The 24,951-nt window shown below is 50.8% G+C and overlaps 1 protein-coding gene across 5 annotated transcripts in view; it reads right to left on the bottom strand.

Moving 5' to 3' along the window:
- Rapgef1 (Rap guanine nucleotide exchange factor 1) overlaps positions 1–24,951 on the bottom strand; it is a 122,474-nt gene that overhangs the window by 21,365 nt on the left and 76,158 nt on the right. For all 5 annotated transcript variants that reach the window (XM_052182019.1, XM_052182021.1, XM_052182018.1 and 2 more), the window contains 6 exons: positions 19,721–19,809; positions 18,956–19,108; positions 18,420–18,540; positions 17,879–18,062; positions 16,055–16,540; positions 11,498–11,700 (listed from right to left, as the gene is read on the bottom strand). In XM_052182019.1, the coding sequence (XP_052037979.1) occupies positions 11,498–11,700; positions 16,055–16,540; positions 17,879–18,062; positions 18,420–18,540; positions 18,956–19,108; positions 19,721–19,809 (1,236 nt within the window). The remainder of the gene's footprint in view (positions 1–11,497; positions 11,701–16,054; positions 16,541–17,878; positions 18,063–18,419; positions 18,541–18,955; positions 19,109–19,720; positions 19,810–24,951) is intronic.

Genomic DNA, 24,951 nt, shown 5'->3' with positions numbered 1-24,951 from the left:
GGTGAGGCATGAAGTCCTGGGAGTAAGACCTAAACACAGATTTGTACTATAGAACCCAGGCAGAAAACACACACACAAGAATGTGGGAAGGAGAAAACAGACAAGAGAAAAGGTGGTTAGGTTAACTGAAGCTCAGCATGGCTTGTGCCCTGTTTTAACTAATAGGGGCTGTTGGTCATGCCAGACAACCCCTTGCAGACTTCTATACTATGCTGCTTCAAGAAAGGGGCCCGTAGGCTGACAGCACTGTCTGAACAGCAGATAGGACTGGACTCCCGGAGTCCGAGGACAGGACTTCCCTCCCACCCTCCACGCTGATCACATGTGCCTTTGATGTAGAAAGGAACTTGTACCACCACATCTCAGGAGCCTCAGGGCTGGGCTCTGGGTCACTGACATACACTGGAATCTTCTGGACAACTCTAGTTTACTCCTTAGAAGATAGACATACCATCTTCTAGACAGTGAACACACCTTAGGCCCTTTCAGAAAAGGGCAGGAGCCTCAAAAACCACTGCAGGAGTTTCAGCATCTCCCACCCCTTCTGGCTCTTCCTATTTTTTGTTTTTGTTTTTTCAAGACAGGGTCTCTCTGTGTAGCCCTGGCTGTCCTGGAACTTACTCTGTAGACCAGGCTGGCCTCAAACTCAGAAATCCACCTCCCACGTGCTGAGATCAAAGGCATGTGCCACCACTGCCCGGCTTCTTTGTATTTTTTTTAATGCAGTGATTTTACAACCCTTCTGATGTCACCCCAGAGCCACAGGCATGACTCCTCAGACTTCTCATTGGACAGAAAAGTCAGATGGCAACTGAGAGGTGCCCTAAATCTTCATAGCTTCTAAGGCCCAAGGAAGACACTCCAAGTCTCCAAGCTGAGAGGGTGTGACGCTATCATGCCTGCTAGAGGCTTGCCAACATCCTGCTAACCACCACAGGGCCTGGGAGGACAATGAGGAGGCACACTTGGTATTCCTGTCATCTTCATGTGTCTGTCACAGGTGTCAAGTGAAACATGCACAAGGCTCCCTCAAGTACTCTGGCCTTTTCTGTGGTACAGGAGTTTCAGAACCCACAGAAATAAGGAAAAGGAAGGAGAAATGAAGTTTTAAACTGAAGGGAGACGTTAGGGTTTGAATCAGAAATGCCTGCCCTGCACAGGCTGTACTGACCACATGATGCCCATCTGCCAGCATGCTTGAAGGACGCTTGAAGCCTAGCCGGCAGCCGCCTTGCTCACCTCAGTCAGGCTGCAGATCTGCTCCCTGACTTCCCTTCCCTATCCAAGGCGTCTACACCTTGTTACTTTCCCATCTGTGTGACTTTGGACAAATAAGTTCTTGTGAATGAGTGTCTTCATCTTTAAAATGGGGTGAGCCGCCTGTGGTAGTGCACACCAGCAAGATTTACTAAAGGGCCGAGGTAGACAGGTCATTAGTTTGAGGCTACCCTGGGTTATATGTTTATTGTGCCTGGAATGGTGGCATACAACTTTAACCCCAGCACTCAGGAGGCAGAGGCAGGTGGATCTCCATTTCAGGTCAGCCTGGTCTACAGAGTAAGTTCCAGGCCAACCTGGGGTACACAGGAAACCTTGTCTCAAAAGATAGCCCACCCCCATGGGGTGAAAAGGACAATCTTTCAGAGAACGGTTTTAGCCGTCAGTGTGACTGTCCTGCCAGTGCTCAGCATGGCTACTGCAAGAAGCCTGTACATACACTAGCTGTCCTTCTCCACCCTGTGACAGCAGAGGAGGTTCTGCACAGGAGGCAACACAATCGGCTGAACCAAGAGATGCTTAGAAAAAAATTTACTATGATTTTAAAAAGAAACTTAAAAATGCATTCCTTTCCTTCTGTATGTGTGTACACCTCTGTGCACGTTTGGAGCTCTGAACTGGGCTTTCTCCTACCACGTGGGTCCTGGGGATGCAAATCAGCCTGTTACACCTTTGCCTGCTGAGCCATCTTGTTTTCTGAGGATTGGGAGACATGATTTCACTATATAGTTTTCAGTGGCCTGGAACTCACTATGCAGGCTGGGTTTGTCTCGAACTCACAGAGATCTGCCTGCCTCTGCTTCCCAAGTGCTGGGATTAAAGGTGTGAGCCACCATGCTTGGCTACTACTGAGCTATCTTGTCAGCCACCGGTGTAATTTTCTTTTTGAAATGGGGTCAGGCTATGTAGACCAGGATGGCCCCAAACCTGTAATCCTGTCTCAGTCTCATGAGTGTACCACTACACCGGATATTGGTTTTACTTGTTTACCTAAATATTTATCTTAGTTTCATGTGTTTTTGTTTTTTTAAATTTATATGTATAATTTTAAATTTATAAGTGTTTGCCTGCAGAGGCCAGAAGAGGGTGTTGGATTCCCTGGAGTTATGGACAGTTGCCAGCCAACATGTGGGTGGTTGGGATTGCAACCCAGGTCTTTTGCAAGAGCAACAAGTGTTCTTAACTGCTAAGCCACCTCTCCAGCTGCTGTTTTTATTTTTTGAGAAAGGATCCTTTGATATGTTGCTCAGGCTGGGCTGAGAGGGGTGTCACACATGTCTGATGCTATTATTAATGAAGGTGTGAGGACCACTGCCAGGCCTGTTAACAGCAGCACATCAGCTACGAGTCAATGGACAGCAAGAGCTGGAGCAGTGTGTGTCTGGGACAAAGGGGCCTGGGTGTTCCTTTCCCTTCCAGCCCCTGCTCCTAGTCTCCTCAGGCATTCCAGTTATTCAGTCATGCTGGGACAAGAGCCAAGCTTGAAAGGTACCTTTGCAAGGGCGGGCGGTGCCAGGGAAGGCTCTCCAATCACCATAAAGCACTGCTGCTCTGGGCTGCTCTGGGTGGCTCTCCTGATTCTAGAAATCACTGGCCCTGGCTCTGTCAGGTCCTTCAGGATCACACTCAGCCCCAGGGTTGGGAGAAGGGCACAGATGGTCATCTCACAGCCATGGGCCCCACAGCAGCCTGGAGTCGATTTTTAGATCTGGAGAGTGTTTGGTTTCTGAGCTCCCTGTGCAGCAGGAATTTGTATTTATAGCATGAGAGATGCTGTTTGGGTTGGGGCACCTGGGAGAAGGGGTATAGTAGTGCCAGGCTAAGTGAGCACCTGGAGAGAGGCACTGGTTCCAGCGTCAGGCAGGGACACTGGAAGGCTGGCCTGCGCAGTGATGCTCAGAGTGTAGGTCATCTCATTACATGGAACCGCCATCTTTCTGACTGAAGAACAGAGACCCACCTCCTCAACATCCTGTGCTGCTGGGAATGGCACAGGTGGCCTGAATGACATCTGGATCTGAGGAACTGGCCCTCACCTAGCTGTCCTGATCTGACTGGGGGAGTTGTATCCTCAGCTGAGCACTATTCTGACACTAGGCAGGTCGTGCAAGCTAGGGATGGATGTGGAGAGCAGAGCCCTGACTGCTAGGCAGAAAAGAGGCAATCAGAGTTGGTTCTTCTGAAAAGATATGCCTGGGAGAACAACCGATTTTTGGAGTAAAAAAGGTAGTGAAGGCTGACGGGCAACCTCTGTTTGCTTGAAGTTAGTGCCTTCAGGCAGAGCCACCCAGATGTTGGCCAAGCTCCAGGAGACTTTGTTAGTCCTGGCATAAAGTTGCCAGGGGACAGGGCCTGTGCTGCCTTGGCAGGGAAGCAGGACAGCTTATTTCCTAGCTACTCTGTTTAAGCCTCTGGTGGCCAGGCTGCTAGGGGTGAGGAGTGGTCTGCACATCAGTACTGAGGATACGATCCAGCTCGCAGATCCCAGTTGGATGACAGCAAAGGAGGGCGGTGTGTTGCCTGTGAGGGAAGCCTCCAGAGACAGGTCATCCCTGCACTGAGTGGTCTCAGGATGGCTACATTTGGATGCTCTTAAGAATATGGGTATGAGCTGGGTAGTGGTGGTGGCAGTGGCGCACGCCTTTAGTCCCAGAACTTGGGAGGCAGAGGCAGGCAGATCTCTTGAGTTTGAGGACAGCTTGGTCTACAGAATGAGTTGCTGGACAGCCAGGGCTACACAGAGAAACCTTGTCTCAAAAAACAAAACAAACAAAAACGAACATAAAAAATAAAGAGAATAAAGAAACATGGATAAGCTACCATACCACTGCTTTTTCAAAAGCCACAGGAAGTTATTTCAGACTTGAGGGCCTTTCACTTGGGCTTCTCCCTAGGTGCTGCGCTCAGCACTGGCCCCGCCCCAGCACCAGCATCCAGCAGGGTGGCAGCGGCAGGCTAGGCAGGAAGTCAAGTTTCAAAGCTCCCAACAGCCACCTGGGGAGACAGCTCTGGTCCTGTGAAGTGGGAGATGACCACACCCAGGGTGTGGGGCAGGGAAGGTCCGGGATCACACTGCGCCCACCCCCCTTTGTCTCTTGTCTTTGTCCCTGCTTCCCTCATCCCATTTGCCAATGGCCACGCGTTGGGGCCCGGTTTATCTAGAGGCAGCTTCCTTGTTTGAGGCTCTTTTGCTAATCACAGTAACTACAATTTATAAATGACAAATGCAAGGTTTCAAAGCCAAGTGGGAGATTCTGAGGCAGATGCTGTGAGCTTCCAGTCAGGAGACCTGTCATAGGCCTTTGTTCCTGGCAGGAGAGGCACTTCTGCAGGTCACCTGAGAGTGACACAACCATCAACCTTACCAAGAAGGGTGAGTGGTCTGAGTATAAAAACAAGCAAAGTCACTCCCTCCTGTGCTATGGTCCTGACACCGGCACCCCCCACCCCCATGCGCTTGAGGCTTTGGCAACCTGATGGCCTCTAACATATCTCTAGAATTCTCCTTAGATCTGGTAGCTACCTTTAGCAGTGCTTTACAACATGAAAGGGTCACACCACCCACCCACACCAATGCTTTACAACATGAAGGGGTCACCCTCCCCCCATACACACACCTCTCCAAGGCCATCCTGGAGGCAGCTCTGATCAGCTACACTGGATCTCAGTATTTATCTAGCCACAGAATAGCTCATAAAGGCCAACCTAACGGTGTACTCTTTATGACTGATGGGGTCTAACCCTGGCTCAAGCTTGACACTAGGAATAGATGACTTAGCTTCTTTGCCTTGGCGTCTCCATATCCTGGGCGGGAAAAATGATCAATCACAGACTTGTAAGAAACGTCCTGGACAGGTGTCAGGCACTGTGACAAGGGTAGAAAGGTGAGAGCCGCCTGTGGAGCAGTGCCTTTGGGAGTCATGTCACCACATGGCCTTCTTGGAAGCTGGACTCTGGTGTCAGCAGGGTGCTAGACCAACATTCTTATGTCTTGGGCTGGTCCCAGACCCCATGTGCTAACATGTTGGGGCACAGAGGACAACAGCAAGCCTAGAATTCGTGTGTGTGTGTGTGTGTGTGTGTGTGTGTGTGTGTCTATTTAGAAGCAATTTCTGAAGGTCCAAAGGCAAGGAACACAGACTTCCTGCCCTAATTCAAGCTCTATTCCCCTCCCTCCCTTGTCCCCAGCATGGTGACGCAGCCTTGTCCTGCCCCTGCCTTCTCTTGAGTTGGGAATGCATATACTGGGGCTCTCTACAGGAGAAGCATCTGAGGTGCTGGTGTACAGGGTACATCCACCCTTCTAGAAGGTTTGCAGTGAGGTGCAGAGCAGGGTCTAGTCTGTCTGAGCACTCAGGCTGAGGAGGCCTGCAGCCTGGGCTTTCCATTAGCACACAGTTAGTTACTGCAGGGCCCATGGCTTATTTCAAGGGTTGGCTGGAGCCTCAGCAGACCATGTGGGTGTTGTCCTGGTGCTGCAGGGATGGAACATTTCACCACAGAAGTAGGGCACTGGTAGAGCAAAGCAGGGCATGACTGAGGCAGCAGAGGAAGAAATGTCCCAGCTCTAGGCGAGAGGCTTTGCCACAGTACAAGAACCTGAGGGCTGTGTGGATGATGAACATGGGGTACCCAGGGTGTTTGTGGAGCCATGCACAGACCAGAAGAGAAGGAATAGTGAGGCAAGCAGGAGAGGATACTCACCACCTACTACACACTGGCCTGGAACTCAGAGCCTAGTGGTAGACAGAGCCTGCATAAAAGTAGTTAGGGACCCTGGGACACGTGCTAGCAAACTCCAGGCAGTAGACAGAGGTCTATAAAGTGGTTCTTCACAGAACAGGCACTTCCTCCCCAATGAGGGAAACCCTCCTGATGCTAACAATGTAGGAAATCTTTCATGGAAACCCAGAAAGCCAGGCAAGCCCAGGGAACACATCAGCAGGGGAGTGGCCCTGAGCAACACCTATGGTCCTAGTCCACTGGGCTTCATCCCCGACCCCACCCTGCATCCCTTCCTCTCCTGTGTGATTTGGCTTTGCTTAGACTAAGATGCCATGGACCAAGCGAGGGTGGCTGAGACGCCAAGCTGCCTGGGCCTGTCTTCATGCCCCGTCAGGGACACACCTTTCTTGCCCATCCTACTCCCCGCTCTCTCCTTGGTTCATGTTTGGTTTTTAGAGGTGGTATGCCCATCGTGTCTGTGGCAGCTTTTGGGTGAAATTCAAGGATAATTTATGGCCAGGAGAGACAGGGCACAATAGTGGAGTTACGGAGCCAGCCCTATACCTTAGGAAGGGGCTCTGGCTGTATCTCTGGCCACAGCACAGAAGCCAAATGTTTCTATGAGGCCTAGGTCTTCTGAAGGACATGTGTGGTGCCTCAAAGCCTGGATCTAGCAGCTCAGAGAAAGAAAGGACTGTCTGAGCCCAGAATGAGAACAGCTGCTGCCCAGCCCTTTTCAAAACACTGGGTCCCTGGTGACATACACTTAGCTTTCTTTTGGGGGGTAGGGGGGGGATTTGTTTCTCTGGGTAGCCCTGAGTGTCCTAGAACTTGCTCTGCAAACTGTGTTGGCTTGAACTCATACAGAGCTACCTGATTCTGCCTCTGGAGTACTGGGATTAAAGACATACATCACCACAAAGTGGCTACATTTAGTTTTATTTCAATTTTTTTAAAAAAATCATAAGCATCATTATGGGCATTTAATATAACTTCTCAAAGTGGAATCAGTTAGCTATTTCACTTATCGAGAACTGGATGAGAAAGAGACCTGTCCACAGTCTAGCATCCCAACAGGTCTCCTGGTGGCAGCATTTGGAATGGGTGCTAGAGAAAGGCTGGCCAGGCCAGCCTGGGGGATGGGAGAGGCGATCCTCTCCTTCCCACTCCACAGTACACACAGTACACAGGGACTGCGCAGCCTGCGGCCACCGAGAACCAAGTGCTGTCACTGCTGCTCAAGGGAACGCACATAAGGACCCAGCTCACGTTGCTCAGGGCAGAGAAGACACATGCACCCGGACAGCTGGGACAGAGTGGGGAGAGCTGGGAGGAAGGAGCTGAGCGACAGGGAGGACGCCCCACGCAGCCCACAGGTGGCAGAACCTGGAAAGCCACAGAGGGAGACTCTAGGACAGGAAGAAGTGCCTGGTACAGCGTCTGAAGGGTCAAGTAGCTTGGCAGCTTGGGGTGTCACTCACATCTTGCTTTAGCCAGTCCCTCAGCTTATCTGACTGTCCCTATTGATTGTATGTGGCCCCCATTTTCATCCTTCTAGCGAACCCACACCTGCTCTGATCACACTGTGGAACCCCATGTCTAAGCTCCTCTTAGAATCACCCAGAGACTGTTGAGTGGCAAGAGACTAAATCACCACACGGGGTTCGACCTGTCAGCTGATGCTGTTACTTATGGTTCCCAAGACTCTTCCCTTTCATAAAACAGCATGTCCTTTTAGTGGGATATGCTATTTTCCTGGAGCTGAAGCTAAGAATACAGAGTCACAAATGTAAGATGCAGCGACATTACACAGCAGCGACACACTCAGACCCAAACCTCAGAAAATGCCCTTGTCTGCGGTTCACCCACAGTCCTCTGCTAACAGCTCAGAAGGAATGAGGGGAAATTCCCAAGGGTGTGTGTTTGTGCATTATCAGTCAAAGGACCAGGATTGTCTAAAACCAAGTTCTGCAAGGTCTATGCCTTCTGGGGAAGCAGGCTACCTGTGTGGTAGGGCAGAGGTGACTCAGCCTGTCCCATACACCCAGCACTGCTGAGCGCCATGGGAAGGGAGGCTCTACACAAGTCCTCCTGAAGGCCCTGGGCCTTGAACTGCAGACCCTAGACAAAGGAGGACAGCAGACAGAAACCAAAGTGGGAACCTGGGCAGGTTGTACAGTCGGTTCCCTACCCAAGCCTTCCATGGGGAGCTGAGGAGAGGGTGGTGGAAGTAATGTGTCCTACTCCTGGGCGCAGGATGAGAAGCAGGAGACCAAGGCCAGAACTCAACAAGGGCCATGACAGCTTCTCCGCCCCCCAAGCACATGGTGTGTCATGTGGTTTGATACAGTTCTCTCAATCACACTGCAACCTCAAGAAGACTCTGAGGCTCAGGGAGAAGCCAATACTTGAGCTCAAGCTGCTTCTAGGGCGTGAACTTGGCTCTGTTCTTTTCCCCTCTGAGCCTTGACTGAGATCATAGGTGCAAAGGTGGCTGCTTTGGCTCCGGGGCAGACGTAGACTGCAGAAAGCCAGGCCTCCTTGTGTCACACTGAGCTGTCTATAGACTGGTCTAGCCTTCTCCACATTGTCCTGTGTCAGAGTGACAGGCGGTCCTCCCCTCAGGAGCAGGGCTCCTTCCCCTCACCCCCAACAGTGATCCTTGTGAACCCACTGAGTGGCTGCCATGTGTTGACCCTGAGTCAGGGTATCTGACACTTGTCCATTTGTTGTCTTGAAGCCCTGCCAGCTGCTACAAGAACAAGCCTAGACCAGCCTGACACTGGAGACAAACTAGCTCAACTGTCCTAGCTCCCAAAGACAGATTCACACACCAGCCTCTGAACTTGAGTCCTGAGCAAAAACAAAGGGCTCCGGCTTTAAGCCACAGGGCCTTGGGGTGGTTGTCTGCTCAGTGTGAGGTAAGCAAAGGCACTCAGCCACCACTCTTGCCCCTGGTTACCTGCTCCTCCCTCTGCCCTGCTTCCTATATGAGGGCGGTTCCCTCTTCAGTGCAGACACGGGCCCCTGGGAGAGCAGAACACGACCGCAGAATTGGCTGTGCTCTGTGCCACTGTCATGCTCCAGATAGGGCAGTGTACACCTCCACTCCCAAACCCCTAGCCATAGTCCCCAAACACAGAGAAGCAAGTGTTCACGGTCCTTCTGCAGCAGGTGGGCCTGTGGAAGGACAGCACTGGTGACAGGCGGTGGCGGCGACAGCAGCAGCAGCAGCAGTGGCAGCAGCATCCAGAAGCACAGGCTTCAAGCACTAAAGGCATGAGTTTGCAAGTGAGGAAAAGCAGGGGGAGACTCACCGAGGGCACAGGCAAGCTGCCGTGCCGGTTGAGAAAGGAGTTAGACACGGATACACTGAGGCCCTGAGCGGCACTGCCGTCCTCGGGGGTGAAGGCCACTTTAGTTTGCTGGACACAGTAGGAGACAGAGAAGGAAGAAGCAGCATAGGAGGCCTGCTGGGCAGAGGGTAAAACAGAAGGCAGGGAGGAGGAGAAAGCAGAGAATGGTCAGCACAGGCAGCATAGCTGTGGAAGCTAACTAATATTGCTGGGGGGTGGGGGGCGGTGTCCCACAAGAGATGGCTGCCTGGCTCCACCAAAGGCTGCCTAAATGAAAGGCCCTGCCATCCCACCTACGGCAGACTGTCACGCCAACCTTCAGAAGACAAGTGGGCTGAAGTCACACACCCTGAGGTTGTCAGGGCTTGGTAGACCTATGTAATTATTCTGGATTCAGAGCTCAGACCCCAGGTGTGCTTGAATTTAGTCCCCATTAGAGACCACCCACTGGCCTTGGGCATTTCTTAGAGAGCTTGGCGGTCAGGGTCCTGGAAGCTGTGGAGAACTCTCACATCTTGTGTGTACACTGGAAGAGGATTACACGAAGTATCATGCATACAGTCCTGCCTATCACTGTGTGTGAACAAGTGTAATGCTATTATCACCCTTTAAGATGTGCACAGCTCCTGCATGTGTGTACTGGAGATAGGACACAACTAGCAACTAGTATAGCCTGTCCTGTGGTTGATCAGGGCTCACCTGGAGCTGGGTGTGATTTCCAGGTCTGTGGATAGCTGTGGCATAGGGATAAGTTCTTCTAGTTCCCAGCCTCTCTTTACGCACAGTGGGGATATTAGGAACTGTGGGGAGGACCTCCCCTGAACCTGTTTGGGGAGGTCACTACTGGCTGATCTTGCCCTACCCTGCTGCATGATGGGACAAACTGCCTCATGTTTACACTCTTGGAATGGTTCTGTTCCACATTCGTGTGAGGAATCTGCCTCCAGCTGTTCCAGAATCTATGAACTTCTCACTATAGAGCTGCCCAGGGCAACCCACAGGTCATGGAGGAATAACCTCAGTAAGGAGTGGTCAGCAGTGGTTCCTGGAGTGAATGTTTCTATTCCCATAAAGATGACCTTTGGGAAACAGCAGTTTAGATTCCCACGTGGTACCATGGACAAGGACAGGACCCCAGGTTCCCTGACCTTAGCTCAACCTTTCATCTCTAGAAGAGGTTGCCTCAGTCTGCTGAGAATTTCTTGGCAGAAGTAAATGTCTGCTTAGCTAGCTGGCTATGGCCTATGAAAGCTGAACAGTTCAGAGGCCTGAGGCTATGCTAAGCCCCGGGTACTACGAGGTAAACAGGGCTCATTTCTTCACAAGCCACAGAAAAGGGCTTAGTCCAAAACACACATCCCTTTTCTTGCCAGAGACTGGACTGACCAGCAAGGTAGCAAAACAGCCCACACAGCTCTGCAAAGGTTAAGATTTCCCATCTGCAGAGTTTGGCTGGCCCAGAGAATCTGACCTTGAATCTACCCAATATTACAGCAGGTTGGGAGCACTGGCAGGTTCAGTGCTCTGCCACCCCCTGGTGAGTGTGATAGCTGCAGGATCCATTGCGGAGGCATGCAAAAGCCGCTGTTGGGGTTAGAGCACAAAGTGGCTCTGTCTAAAGCTATCCTGCTTCGGTGGAATTTGTTCCCATGGGGCTATCGCTGGCCAGGGATGGGATAGAAGTCACTCCATACAGTTAGGCCCATTATGGAAGTCAAGCCCACAGATGGCTGCACACAGACAGTGCTCTGTGCTTTGATTGAGTCCCCCCTGTCTATGAGGCCCATGTCAGAGCCACAGAAGAAAGGGAAGGCACAAGAGATTGTCAGCAGGGAAATGAAACATTCTGAGTGCAAGTCTGTCCCAGTTACACAGGCTGCTCTGCAGGAGACCCTTTGTCCCCAGGGTGGGAAGATGGCAGTGTGAGGGACAAGCTGCTGGTGAGTATCTGGGAAGAAAGTGGAGGCACCAAGTGGGGCACAGTGACTTGAACACACCTGAGTCTAAGGTTCTATCATGGATGACAAGCACATTCAACCTGGCCCCATAAGGACCACTCCAGTTCTTGGAAGCCTGTTGGGACTGGAAGCTCTGGTCACTTGCAGCAGTGCCAAGGACACAGATGGAGAACTGCTTACCAGCTGCCGCTGCTTGGGGGGCAAAGCGGGTGGAGGGGCCAGCTCCGGTGTGGATTCGCTGCCGCAGAAGGCGTCGCCAAAGCCGTAGACCTCCATGAGCATCCTGTTCTTCTGCTGGTAGATGTGCTCACTCTGCGGCGTCTGGTAGAACACGGAGGGCTGTGGCTCTGAGTAGTCCTCCAGCAGCTGCATGTAGGCCAGCACTGCGGACAGAGGGGGCCGCTGTCCTCTCACCAGTGCAGAGGGAGCCCACAGAGCTGTCTCCAGCAGCTCTTGTGCTCTCGGGGCCCCGAGGAGCAGGAATGCTACTCTGGGTGTTACTACAAAGGTGGACTCATGCCATGACCCAGCTGGTCACACAGAACCCTCCTGTGCATGGCGGGCTCTGGATGTCATGACTGTCACCTTCTTCCACTGTAACCGATATCCCTCTCTGCCAGGGCTATCGACATTGGGGGAGGTCATGAATATGGGAAATTTCTGTACTTTCCATTCAATGTTGTTGTGAGCCTAAAACGGCTCTACAAACATAAGGTTCTGTTAAAGAAAGCACAGGGGCACTTGGCTCCCTTCCTGCACAGGTGGTGGGGGTTTCCATACTCAGCCACAGCTGAGGCTCTGCGGGATTGTTCAGCTTCAGTCCACCCCTCGGGCTTAGCTCTGATTTTTCCAAGTCTTACCTTTGACCTACTGTGCATGGGGCTCTTCCATCCACAGCCTTCTTCCCGTCCCCTCTCGTCTCTCCCTACACTTTGTACCTAGCAGTCTGTGGCCTTCACTCGCTGCTTGCTGAGGCTGTGGTACTGCACATGTAGGCATGGGATGCTGGAAATACACAGGACCAGCAAGGTGGAGCCTCTGCCTTACAGGGTTCAGACTCTTGTTGGGTCAACAGAATACATACACACCCACACACAGGTGGTGTTGCAGCCTTACAGAAAAGAAAGTGTGGTGGCTGTGGGGTGTGGTGGCTGTGGGTGCTGCTTTAGACTGTGGAAGGATGACATGAGGATGGGCCAGGATCTTCTACTCTAGTCCACGGGTGATACAAAGGCCCGAGATGGGAAAGTCGGAAGGGTGGACAGAGCACAGCATGCACACAATCTGGGAAGGAAGAAGGCTGGGATGCACTCCAGAGCGGCTGCCTTCAGCAGGCTCTGTGCTGAGCACAGGGAACCACCCATAGCAGGGTTCCACGTGGATCTCACAGTAGCTTGAAGTGGCTCTAAGTCTGCTCAGTGATGGCAGGACTCTAAGGGAGTTGTAGTGGGAGATAGTGATGTGGGTCAGGGCCTGAAAAATAGAGCAGGACTCACTACTGCCTTCACTGTGAGGGCTGAAGCTCCAGCAGGACAGGACCTATGTCTGATTCCACGAACATTTGTAGAACAGGTAAATGAGACAAGTCTCCAGCAAGTACCTCTAAAGGTCTAGCTCACTGTTTCTATCTGGAAAGACACAGGCCAGGCCAGCAAGAGGAACAGAGGGCCAGGGAGAAAGTACACAAATACTAACTGATACATCTGCTCCACCCCTGTTCCATTCCCTCACACATGGAGGCTAAGCTGATATCTCCAGCTAAGCTGTTTGTCACAACCTGTCTGCCTGGCAGGCCAGTCTCTTTGCCTCAGCAGGGTGGCAGCCAACAGCAGCAGGGTCCTCATGTGCCTGGGGAGTTGAGAAGCCAGAGAATCAAGGCTCAGCTGCCACATGTCATGCTCTCATCCTGGTAGGCACTTCTTCACACTGCAGGTGCAGGGCCAGCAGCCTCCCATGGTGGTCGGTGTGTGTTGTTCCTGAGAAACCTGGGCCTCACTGTTCACGGAGCTAGAGGGTTCTAGAGCATCATGCCTAGGGGCATGAATGCCACCCTGAGAGCAGAGCCAAGTCAAGGCTGGCCTTCTATCCATCTCTACCCTAGGCACTAGAACCCTCCCTACATACAGGGAAGGGTGGCAGAGAGAAGGACAGTGTTGGCCCTTTCATACCTAGTTAGGACTGAATACTAATTCAGTTATAGAAGGAGCAAAAATGACAACTATGAAGGAAAGGAGCCTGGGTAAATCTATGTCAGTGTGTGACAGACACAAGGACAACAGCCTTCAGCATCTTCCAGGCAGAAACTTTCTCCTTAGGTCACACCCCAAGTGCCAGGGGCCCATTGGAGACAGAGGAAGCCAGCCTGAGGCAGAGAGCACACTTCTCCCTGGCGCCCCATGCAGGGCCTAGAGTGTTGGCAAAGGTGCTCTCTTGGAAGGTCCTCCTGGTGTTTTTGCTGAAAGGAAGGTGGCCAAGTTTATTTCACAGAATACAGACTTGTTGGCGCTGCTGTGCACTGACAGAACATGGTTGTGCTCCCCACAGCTGACCATGGAAGACAAGTACTCTCACTGCTCCTCAAGCCCCAGAGCAATGCTGCTGGACCCCTGCTCAGTCACAGTCTAGAGGGGACCCCAGCCCCACCACTGGCTTTCTAGAAGGGCCAAGCAACCCTCTCTACCTAATGTGCCATCAAGCTGGTCTCCCCAGGCCTCTAGAAGCCCCTGATGCTGAGTCCTGGTAGAGACCTGCCAGCTGCACACTAAGCACGGTGGTGAGGTTCGCCCTCCAGGACTTTTCCATATTGGGAGTGACTCAGATGCCCGAGCAGGCAGCAGAGCTGGGAATGCTTGGCTGCACACACTTCTTCAGACATGGGCTCTGGGAATATCAGTAACCTACAGTGTTCAGGTACTCCCATGGGTTACTCTTAACAAGAAGTGATGTTGGAGCACCCCTAGGCGAGGCCAGCCTATGACATCAGAGCTGCCATGTATGAACTTGCCTTAGAGGTGCCAAGTACAAGGGCTGAGATTCACCCCTCCTTCCCACCAAAGCACTTCCGTGTTGCTTCCCACCGCCTCACACATGGAATTCTCCTGTGGTTCCCCTCATGGAGTGAAGAACAGACCTGGACCAGGACTGAGCTCAGGGTGCTTCAGTTTGGGGCTCTTTCACTGAACATAGAAACTTTCATGGGGGTTGCGGGGGGGGGGGGGGGGGGCGGGGGCGCGGAGGAAGATCTTTGATGAAAACACAGTAGGTCTTAAGGACAGAAGGAAAGCTTCCTTCTGGGCTTGGGCGTACTCGGACCCGGCCAGGCTCAAACCCATATGAACCCATACTGCCTCTCACCTGCTGCTCTGAGGCCTGGCCTGGAAAACTAACTACATAAGCTTCTACTCAGAGCCATCACCTTGAACCCTTGGCTGCCCTAAAGAATCTGCAAGAGAAGGTGCTCTAGCCACAGCAGGACAGAGCTTCAGTTGCTTCTCCTGCCACCTGAGACTTGAGATGAACAGAAGCTATGGCCTTGCCCTCCCTGTCTGCCACTACCTTCTCTGCAGGCCCTGCTTGAGGCCTTCGGGCCGCACTTGTTGTGAGAGCACCACTCATCTGGTATAGTTTAGTAGACAGAATCCTGTTGCACACCCTAGTCCGTAGCACTCTTTGGACAAGAAAGAGGGTGGTCCCTGATGTTAATAGTGCCCTGGTACTGGGGGGCGGGGAGAGGGGGGAGAAGCCCAGAAAGATCTGTTCCCAGCTATTGAGTGTTCTCTCCACAGAGCTTGATCTGTGACAAGTTTGTAGACCAGTCCTCTCTAGCTGGGGACCATCCCAGCAAGGCCATCACAAAGCTAGGAGACATCTTGGGATTTGGGGGAGGTGGAAGTAGAGTAGGAAGCCCTTACTAGGATACTGAAGTGCAATATTTAGTTTTCGATAGACTTGCTGGATTTGTACCAAGGTAAGGAGACAGTTGGGCTGTACGGCTGATGTGGCCACACACATCAAAATGATGACATCTAGATTGCCAGGGGAAATCTGAGAACAGTGTTAGTGAGGTTAGGGAGAGGGTGGGGCAATGTGGCCTGCAAGTTTCCCATGTGGAGCAGTTGGGGAGGGAAGACAAAAGATGGAATGCCCAGAATGTTACTTGGTAATGCTATGGCAAACTTACAGTTGGAAACTGTCCAAAAGACAAACATTCCACCTTCAGATCCACCCAGCCTAATAACATTATCTATTAAAACATCTAGTCCAAGAGCTGACCTCAGCCCGCCAGCCTGCAAGCTCTGATCTAGGTCACAGTGAGCACCCGTCTTCACTCGGGACATCCCTCTGAGGGCTAGATGCTGCAGTGCTGCTCCGTGTACCATGACACTCGGGTGCCTTTGCCACCATCTGGGTCTGAATGCCATGACAGTCAGTTGCCTTTGTCACTATGTGTTCAGGTAAAAGGGTCAATAGGTTATATTTATAAAGTCAAGATACCTGGAAACATCAGACCTGTGAATTCAAAGACTTCGGAGGAGAGGTGAACTAATTTTTTAGATTTTTGAGGACCATGAGTAATAATAGTATTGGGCCCCTGGACACGACCACACACATACCTACAAGCCTGTCCTCTATGAAAGAAAGGTCATGGGCTTGATTTTGGTCTCATGTTTGGGCTAAGCAAAATACAGTACTGTTGAGGGTTACAAACTGTGCTTACAGAGAGTGCAGAGAACTTACTGTGTTTGTTTTTCTTCTCTGGTAGAGGAGGTGGCTTCTCTGGGTCACCTGCTGACTCAGGAACACTGAAATCACCCACAAACTCAGCAGGGGCGGAGGAAGCTCCCTGCTGAAAGGGCAGGATAGCAGCAAAAGGCGGGTAGGGCACAGGCTGGCCTGGGACTGGGTTCTGCAGGTCACTCTCTGAGATGTTGTCATACTGTGAGGGGTGTCGCTCATAGGACACCCTGCAGCCAGAGCTGTCCGTGGTCTGGGAGACTGCGCTCCTACGCTTCTTCTCAGGAAGGGCAGGTGGAGTGTCTGTCTGCTGCCCCTCCTGCTGGGGACAGCTGCTCAGAGGCAGCTGGAAAGGGTGGCCAAGAAATGGAGTCCCAGATTCCCCCAGGGACTCCGGCAGTGGGCTGAGGCTACAGGCTGCCTGTGGAAGGGTCTGGTCTGCATTGGAGAGGTCTTGCTGGAGGAATTCATAGTCAGGGTCATAGTGATCTGTAAACCACACAGGAAACACCCATTAGCTACATGCCTCCAGAGCCATCACCCTGCCCGCTCTGCACTATCGCCTTCACACAATGCTTTATGTTTGATCTCTCCTATGGGCTTCCCCTTAACTAGTCTTTATCTGGCACAAAATGTTAAGGACGTAGTGAGATGGCTGTGTGCTATACTGGTCTCTGTTTTTGTATTTTGATGCATGCGTGCGCGAGCACGCAAACACACACACACACACACACACACACACACACACACACACACATGCCTCTCTCTCTTTTTGATGGTGGTTCTGGAGACAGAATCCAAGACTTTGTGCATGTATTCTACCACCAAGCTATAGCCTCAGCATTTTCCTACATTTTACAACTTGATTACTTAAAAAATAAAAGATACAAGACAAAAGGTGGCAAATGAGCATGAAAACTGAAACTCAGAGCTGACCATCACAGTTTACATTTTAATGCACTTTCTTGAAAGTTCTTTTTTCTCTAGAACCCTATCCCTGCTTTTCTGTTTGTTTCTGAGACATGGTCTCACTATGTAGTCTTGGCTGGCATGAAATTCTCTGTAGACCAGGCTAGCCTGTAACTCACAAATCCTCCTGCCTCTGCCTCCCAAGTGCAGGGCTTACAAGCATGTGCTAACATCTTCCCATCCTTTTTAGCATACCTAAGAAAACAGCATGTTCGTGGTCTCAGAGTTTGTCCATGCATCCATAAGTAATTGTCACTAGCTCTAGGCTACTCCAACAGAGCAATGTCCCCCCCATTCATCCGATACCCACTAGTGGCTCCTAACAGTGTCTCCATATTATTACCAGTTAATTCTTAATTTTCTGTAGGTTAGCCTCCTCAGACAGGAGCCTGCTTTGTGCTTAGGACACCTTCTCAGAAGAAAAACAGATCTAATTTCTAGGACACAAATAGGTTGGTACCAGCAAGCTCTTGCCAAATGGTCCTGCTGACCTTGGTCAGTGGTGCCTGACAAAGAGAGGCTGCTCAATGCTTTGACTTCTGTCAATACCTTCAGGAGCTCCCTCCCTCAGAGAAAGCCATATGTGCACACGATGAGTTAGCTGTACACTGCCAGGCTACCTGTAAGGAGATAACTGCCTGAGCATCTGCTGTGTGACTTTACACTGTTATTCCATACACACGCCCAGACTCTTCCTGAGCAGACACCATCTTCGTTTTGTAGATGAGGAGACTGAGGTTGGATTGTAAAGAATTCGACTAAGGTCATCTAGCTAGTGCCTGGGAATCAGCTGACTCGATCCCAGAATCAAAGGACCCCAGGGGGCTTTGGAGGGACGAGGAGGTTGTGATGGCTTACCTAGTGTTTCACAGCTTGTGTTCCGTGAGCACTGCCCGCTATCCCTGTCTAGAGAGGACAGCTGCTCGTCTGACCGGCTGAGCTTGCCTGTGCTGCTGCAGGGGGACAGGCGAGGAGACTCACCACCGCAGGAGCGGCTGCCTCCTGACAGGCGCCTCTGGGTGTAACATTCAACATCAAAGTCCTTGGGAAGAATGGAAAGGAACTTCAGTCATCCTTGGGAAAGATATCACAGACCAGGGACAAGCCTGCTTACTAGCTCAGAGAAACCCCTGCCTAGCTCAGAGGTCATTTCTGATGCCAGTGTAGGATCAGGATAAGACAGGAAAGGAACTGGGAGGAGAGTGGGAGTGTTTCCACAGGGATGCCCTTGGGAGATGTCCATTATGGGAGCAGGGAAGAGGGATGGCTAAGGTTTCCCCTCCCACAAGTCTCTAGATGTGAGTAATAGTGGGTGTAAACACTACCAGGTGACTTTTGGCACTAGGACACAATCCTCAACTCCATTTCTAATCACCCAACAGAACCAGGACTGTATTACCTGCCTATTGATTCCAACAGGCAAACTGGAGCCGCTGGTAGCCCGACTCATGGGGGCGACCACAGCCACCCGGGTAGGGGATGGAGCAGACTGCCTCTTCTTGGGTGGTAATGCTGGTGGACTAGAAGAGACAGAAAACCCAGGCAAAGCAGACATCACAAACAAGAGTGCTTTGGAATGGCTTTAGGGAACAGGACAGGAATGAAGCTCTTTTCCCACACCTCATTTTCATACTGTAACTGCCTCCTGTTCTCCTCTTGCCAATCACTCTATCAGTGCCCAAAGGCCAGAACCAAAAAAGATTCTTTCCTTCCACAGTAAATCATGACTGGTTTTATGGCTAGAGACCTAAGGCAAGCTGAAGGAGCAGAGTATGTGCAAGGACCAGGGACAGACCCTGGCCACCCTCAGAGATATCCCACTCTAGGCCGCAGGAGCACTGACCCAGGCACACCATTATCCCTGGCTCATTCTACCACCTACTCCCTGGGTTAGGCTCTAGGAAAAAAATTCCCCTCAAAAGAGTTTAGAATTACCTGTTATCGACTACCCGGATGCCAGGTAAAGGGGGCTTGGGGGGCGCGACCTCTTCACTGGTGGAGTCTGGGAGCAGGTCAGCAGATGGTGACACACTTGTCGTCTTGTTCAGAATCTCCATTTCTCGGTCTGTGAGAGGGAGCTCAGGCTGACTAGAGAAATGGAGAGAATTGGCGATCACACATAGTCAGAGTGCATGTGGCTCCTGTGAGTGAGGGGAGGGCTAATGATGGGCCAAGGAGGAGCCCCATGCACAGCCTTCCCATGTTGTCTCAACACTGACCAGCTACTGGGCTGCTCTAAAATAATGTCATAAACAACACGGGCCAGTCCTTGAAACGAATGCAAAATAGTAAGGCTGTCCACAGTTTACTGAGAAAACACTTCGCCACTGGCCTCCTGTTAGCTGAACCACTACTGAAAAATCCAAGGTCTCCCCCAACCTCTCAGCCAAGCCCTTGGGAGTTTATGATGCAGTGACAGTGACGTTGCTTGGGGCCGAACAGGGCCTGAGAACCACTTCCTTCGGTACATTCTTACCCAGATGAGCGTGTGAAGTACAAGACAACTCTCTGAAGCTTACGTAAAATAGACATTTTAAAGCACCAGGCACTCACCAGAACTTGCCACTGGACTGGACGGGGAGGGCTGCCCACAGCCTCTCAGATGCTCTCACTGCTTGTCTGGCTCCGTCCTTTGTCAAGTGTGGGCTCAGGCCCACAGTGTGTATCAGTCCCTGGACCAAGGAGTCTGCTCAGACTTACCCGTCAGGCTTGCTGGCTGGGGAACTGGGCTTCACTGGGCTTGTTGGTGATGGCCGCCCCTGCTTCTCAATGGTTAGCCTCACTAGCTCCTGTGAGGGAGAAGGGGGAGGGATGGTACCACTGTACCTTTAACAAGAGGCAGGGCTTCCAAGTCCCACATTTGTGGCCACACATTTCCTACTCAGGGTAATCTGCACAGTCCCTAACACGCCTCCGTCCCTCTAAAAATACCATAGCAGCACACTGCAGAGAGTCAACTGCATCATGTACTTCCTCTTGAAAGGGGAAATGGCAAGTCCGGGTGTTTAGATGAACAGACCATTACAAACTTGTATCCCTGTGCAGTCTAGGGAGGGCGGCAGACATTTTTGGTTCCTAAAGTTGTCATGTATGCACAATGGTACATGTAGCCATCTGGCTTCTGGCTTTTAGTGTTTTCCCAAAGTCGAGGCAGGAACTGGAGCCTCAGTAGACTGTCGGGGAGTCTGGTCAATGGACTTAGAGTGAAGGTCAGGTGACCTTCCCAAAGCAGAGAAATGGTTTTGAAAGAAAATAAGAACTGGTACTTTGAAAACAGCAGAAAAGAGGGCAGATCAGGGGTGTTGTGTCTCAGCTGGGACACATTTACCCAGTTCTATATTTTTTGCTTTGTTTTGTTTTGAGACAGGGTCTCTTTATGTAGAAGTGCTGAGGTTAAAGAAATGCACTACCACGCCAGGCCACTTATTTTTCCACAATGTGAATACCATCTGGGGTGCGAAGACCACTCTTACTGTTCTTCCTTTCACACTATCCCAGCACTCTGCACTTTCTGCCTGGATTGCTGTGGGCTCCCAGGATGGGCATACATGGGCCTTGAAGGGCTGTGCATTGAAGTGGCTGTCCCATGGACTCCATCAAAATGGACCTGCTGAGTGCGTGCGTGCGTGCGTGAGAGAGAGAGAGAGAGAGAGAGAGAGAGAGAGAGAGAGAGAGAGAGAGAGAGAGAGAGATACACTAACAGCTGTATGTTCACATGTCAGGTGGAGCTCAGATGCTGACCTTGGGTGCTGTTTCTCAGGAGCCCTCACTTTCTATTTTGGGACAGGGTCTATCATTGAGTACACAGAGATGAGGCTGGCCGGCCAGAGTGCTCTAGGGATCTATCCATCTGTCTCTCGATCCCCTAGTGCTGGGGTTACAATTATGGCCACAACACCTGGCTTTTTCTGTGCATTGTAGGGATTGAACTCTGGTCATGATTATGTGGGAAGCTTTATCTTTCAAAATTGTTGTAGAGGCAGAATTCATATATTATGAAATTCACCTACTCTAAGTATGTGAGTGAGTATATATGTGGTCCTTAGCACAGTCAACTTTAGGACAGAAGTTCTGTCCCTGCACAGTCCTCTCACTCTCCGGCCATCCCCAGCAACCACCACTCTCTTCTGGTCCATCCCACCTGCCTCAGCAACCCCCCTTCTTTGGGGAGCCCAGGTCGGCTCTTTCTCACTGCTGTGCAGTTCTGGTATACTGCTGCACACAATCTCCTCACTGCTCCTGCTGATGGCTGCTGGTGATCGTCTGTGTGCACGACGAAAGAGCACACAGTACCTCTGAGGATGCAGAGCTGGGTAACCTAACCTCATCTCCCTGACCTAGCATTCCCAAAGCAGCTTCTTTTAACAACACAAAAACTATGAAAAAAAGATAAGCATAGAAAAGAAATATTAAAGAGGAGTTCTGCAGATGCGAATTCTCAAGTTTGATGGCAACAAACTAAAACCTGCAGACTCAGGGCAGGGCGGGCAGGACAGTATCAGTGAGAATGGGAGTCACTATGGGCAGCAGGTAATGGTCCAGTGGCTGACCTACTGGCAAGTATCAGAAGCCTCAAGTATCTGTTAGGAGGATTCTGTCTGAGGAAAATGTTATGGAGGATGTCAGCACAGGTAAAATGGCCCACAGTTAAACACTCACTATGAGCACCAAGTATGCAGATGTGACAGGTCCATCAAGAGGTCACTCTGAAGTCAGTAAGAATAAAGTCACAGCAGGAATACTGGGTGCAGAAAAGCCCTACCTGCTTTGTTGGGGTATACTATAAATTTTGGAAGCAAGATTAAAACGCCTTTTATGTGGGTTTTTTTAATGTAATTTTTTTAAATTGTATTTTCTAAATTTTTGAAAATGGACATAGATTAATTCTAAGAAAACTGCCTCCCCCAAACCATGAGAGGGATGCCCACGGAACCAGATCCAGGTTCACCCCATTCTGTTCTTGGAGCTATGTGTGAAGCTTGGGAGGCTGAGGCTAGCCCAGGAAGGGGGCCTTCTACTGTTGCCACAATCTAGAACAGAAGTGTTCGAGGGATGCAAAGGGAACACAGCTGGAGGCGGGCTGTGGCCATCCTCACTGCCTGGAGGAGCGTGCAGGAGCGGCAAAGGCGGCTCCCTTGAATGCCCTATAGCCTTGGCTGGGGTCAAAGTGTCAGACCCAAGTCACTTGGAAGCCTTGAATTCTCAGTCTCTCAGCCTCAGTGTCATAAGTGCCGCCATGTTAAGCCAAACTTCCTCCAGCAAGCAGGATAAAGGAATGCAGAGAAGTATGCACATCTGTGTCTGCTGACACAGAACAAATTCCAGTTCCTCCTGATGTGGGAGCAGGCAGGGATGCAGGCCTCCTGGAATGGCAGCTGTGACCTCAACTAACGAACAATGGATAGCTATAGGGTCCTGGGATGACAAGCACACACTTGCAGTTGTGCCCACATTCTGACACAGTGGAGGCTGGGGAAGGGCTCCAGCAGCCTTTCTTTTTCTGTCAACCTTCCTGCCCAAACAGAAGGGTTTTGGTCTCAACTTGTCTGAATGATCACACACAGAAGGCTCCAGAAACCTCTTCCATCTAGGTACTTCCAATACCCTGGTCTTACTGAGCGTTCACCACCTGTGAATAAGCCAAGGGCCCAGTACTTTGTGAGAAGTTAAATCTCTGAAAGGCAGGATTTCTCAAAGACGGTCTTTTAAATTAATTGTTAGAGTCCTATGTTACAAAGTCAGTCAGAAATGATAGTTCTGGACTCTTCTGCCAACAACTATATATGAGACCAACATTCAGTTCATTGAGAATCAGTTTTCAAAAGTCAAAAAACACATTTGGAGAAGATTCTCCTGAGAATGTGAACCTCTGTTTCGCTGCTCACTGTGTTCATATTGACCACGGCAAGTCAACACATAGTTCTGAATTCGAATGACTTGGTCCTCACTTCCTCTCCACTTTCTCCTGGAATGACACAAAGACCTGCCTGGCAGAGGGGCCTACACTGCTGTGACAGTTCTGGCACAAAGAACCCCAGAGACGGCATGGCCAATAGTGTTTTCTGGGCTCTCATAGTGGGGACCACTCCACTGGAAGTACCACAGCTGCAGCCCAGACCCCGTCTATCACCCCCTTACTCTCTGACCCTATTCTCTGGGTGTAGTGCCAGGGCACAGGAAGTCTGCAGTTACACACCAAGGCTCAGTGCCACCCTCCAGCTCTTCACATACTTTGGAAGAGGGTCAGGCTTAGTCTGACATGTGAGAAACACTCTGCCCGTGGGGACTGGGATGGACTCGTATGGCGGGAGCTACAGAACATGCTCACAGGAGTGTCCAGCCCCAGAGTGACTTTGTTGTTTTGTTTTCTGTTTTTGAGACAAGGTCTTTCTCTGTAGTCTTGGCTGTTCTAGACCTTTCTATATGTAGACCAGGCTGTCCTCCAACTCAGAGATCCTCCTGCCTCTGCCACCACACACTGCCCCCAGGGTGACTTGTAATGGAGTCAACAAGGGACTTTCTCTGTCCACATCTAAAGTGGCAGCGAGAAGTGGTGAGTGGAGGGACGTTCTCAGAGGTACACAGCTGAGAAACACACACTTGACGCACTCGCTCGGCACACATGGGACAACTGCCTGGAGAAGAGCTGGCATTCCCCACCAGGCCTCCCGAGGACTTCAGGTACTGTACTGCAACCGGATGGCTGCGAGGCCGCGCCAGCTAAGGAACTGCATAACTTTTTTTTTCTTTTCTTTCTTTTTTTTTTTTTTTAAGACAGGGTTTCTCTGTGTAGCCCTGGCTGTCCTAGAACTCAGTCTGTAGACCAGACTGTCCTCAAACTCAGAGATCCACCTGCCTTTGCCTCCTGAGTGCTGAGATTAAAGTTGTGTGCCACCATCATTTGGCCTGAGCTACATAACAAGTTAAAACTAGAAACACAGGGCAGAGGATGCTAGGAAGCACTTCTAATTTTGACAACTGTGTATCTAAGGAAGTGACAACCTTTGTAATAACAAGCACAAGGGGAAGTTTCTCTTTCAGATTCATTCTGGCTATTGATGGAAAACTGGCAGAAGAAATATTCTTACATGTCATAGTCTGAAAACTCTGGGGCACACAGCAGTCACAAGCAGCAGTAGTGCCCTCATCAAGGGGGCACCTTTCCTGGACGCACAGCGCTATCTAGAAGCTTCTTTTCTCCACCAACAACCAGAGAGGACTTTACAGGTATCGGGGCAGAGGGACAAACTGAGCAGCATCACAAGGGAGCCTCTGGCTAACTCTACACTGCCAACTTTCAGGAGTAGTAACTATAAAATAAATTTTAAAAGCTTCAAAGGAACAAAATAAGGACGGAGAGATACTCAGTAGTTAAGAGCACTGGCTACTCTTGTAGAAGATGCAGGTCTGGTTCCCAGCACCTACACAGGGCAGCTTACAACTTGCCTGTTAACTCTGGCTCCAGGGGATCTGATAACTACTCTGACCTCTGTGGGCACTTGCACACATGTGCCACACATACAGACAAGTAGGCACACACATAAATACAAATACAATTTTAAATAAACCAAAGCCCCAAAGTTTCAAGGAGGAGGTGAGGAGGAAGAAGAGGGAGGAGGAGGAAGAGGAAAAGACATTCCCTGCTGCTGCTGCTGCCCACAGAGACAATGCTATCCACTGGCTATATCTGGGTCCTGAATTTTAAAAAGTAAACCTTTTAAAAATAGTAAACCATAGGCTAGAGAGATGGCTTAGTGGTTAAGAGCACTGACTGCTCTACCAGAGGTCCTGAGTTCAATTCCCAACAACCACATGGTGGCTCACAACCATCTATAATGGGATCTGATGCCCTCTTCTGGGGTGTCTGAAGACAGCTACGGTGTACTCATATCAATAAATGCATACAAAAATAAATACATCTTTTAAAAATA

This window comes from Apodemus sylvaticus, chromosome 5 (genome assembly GCF_947179515.1).
Source record: "Apodemus sylvaticus chromosome 5, mApoSyl1.1, whole genome shotgun sequence".
NCBI lineage: Eukaryota > Metazoa > Chordata > Mammalia > Rodentia > Muridae > Apodemus > Apodemus sylvaticus.
Note: the sequence above shows the minus strand (reverse complement) of the source record. Positions and strands in the feature narration are given on the sequence as shown.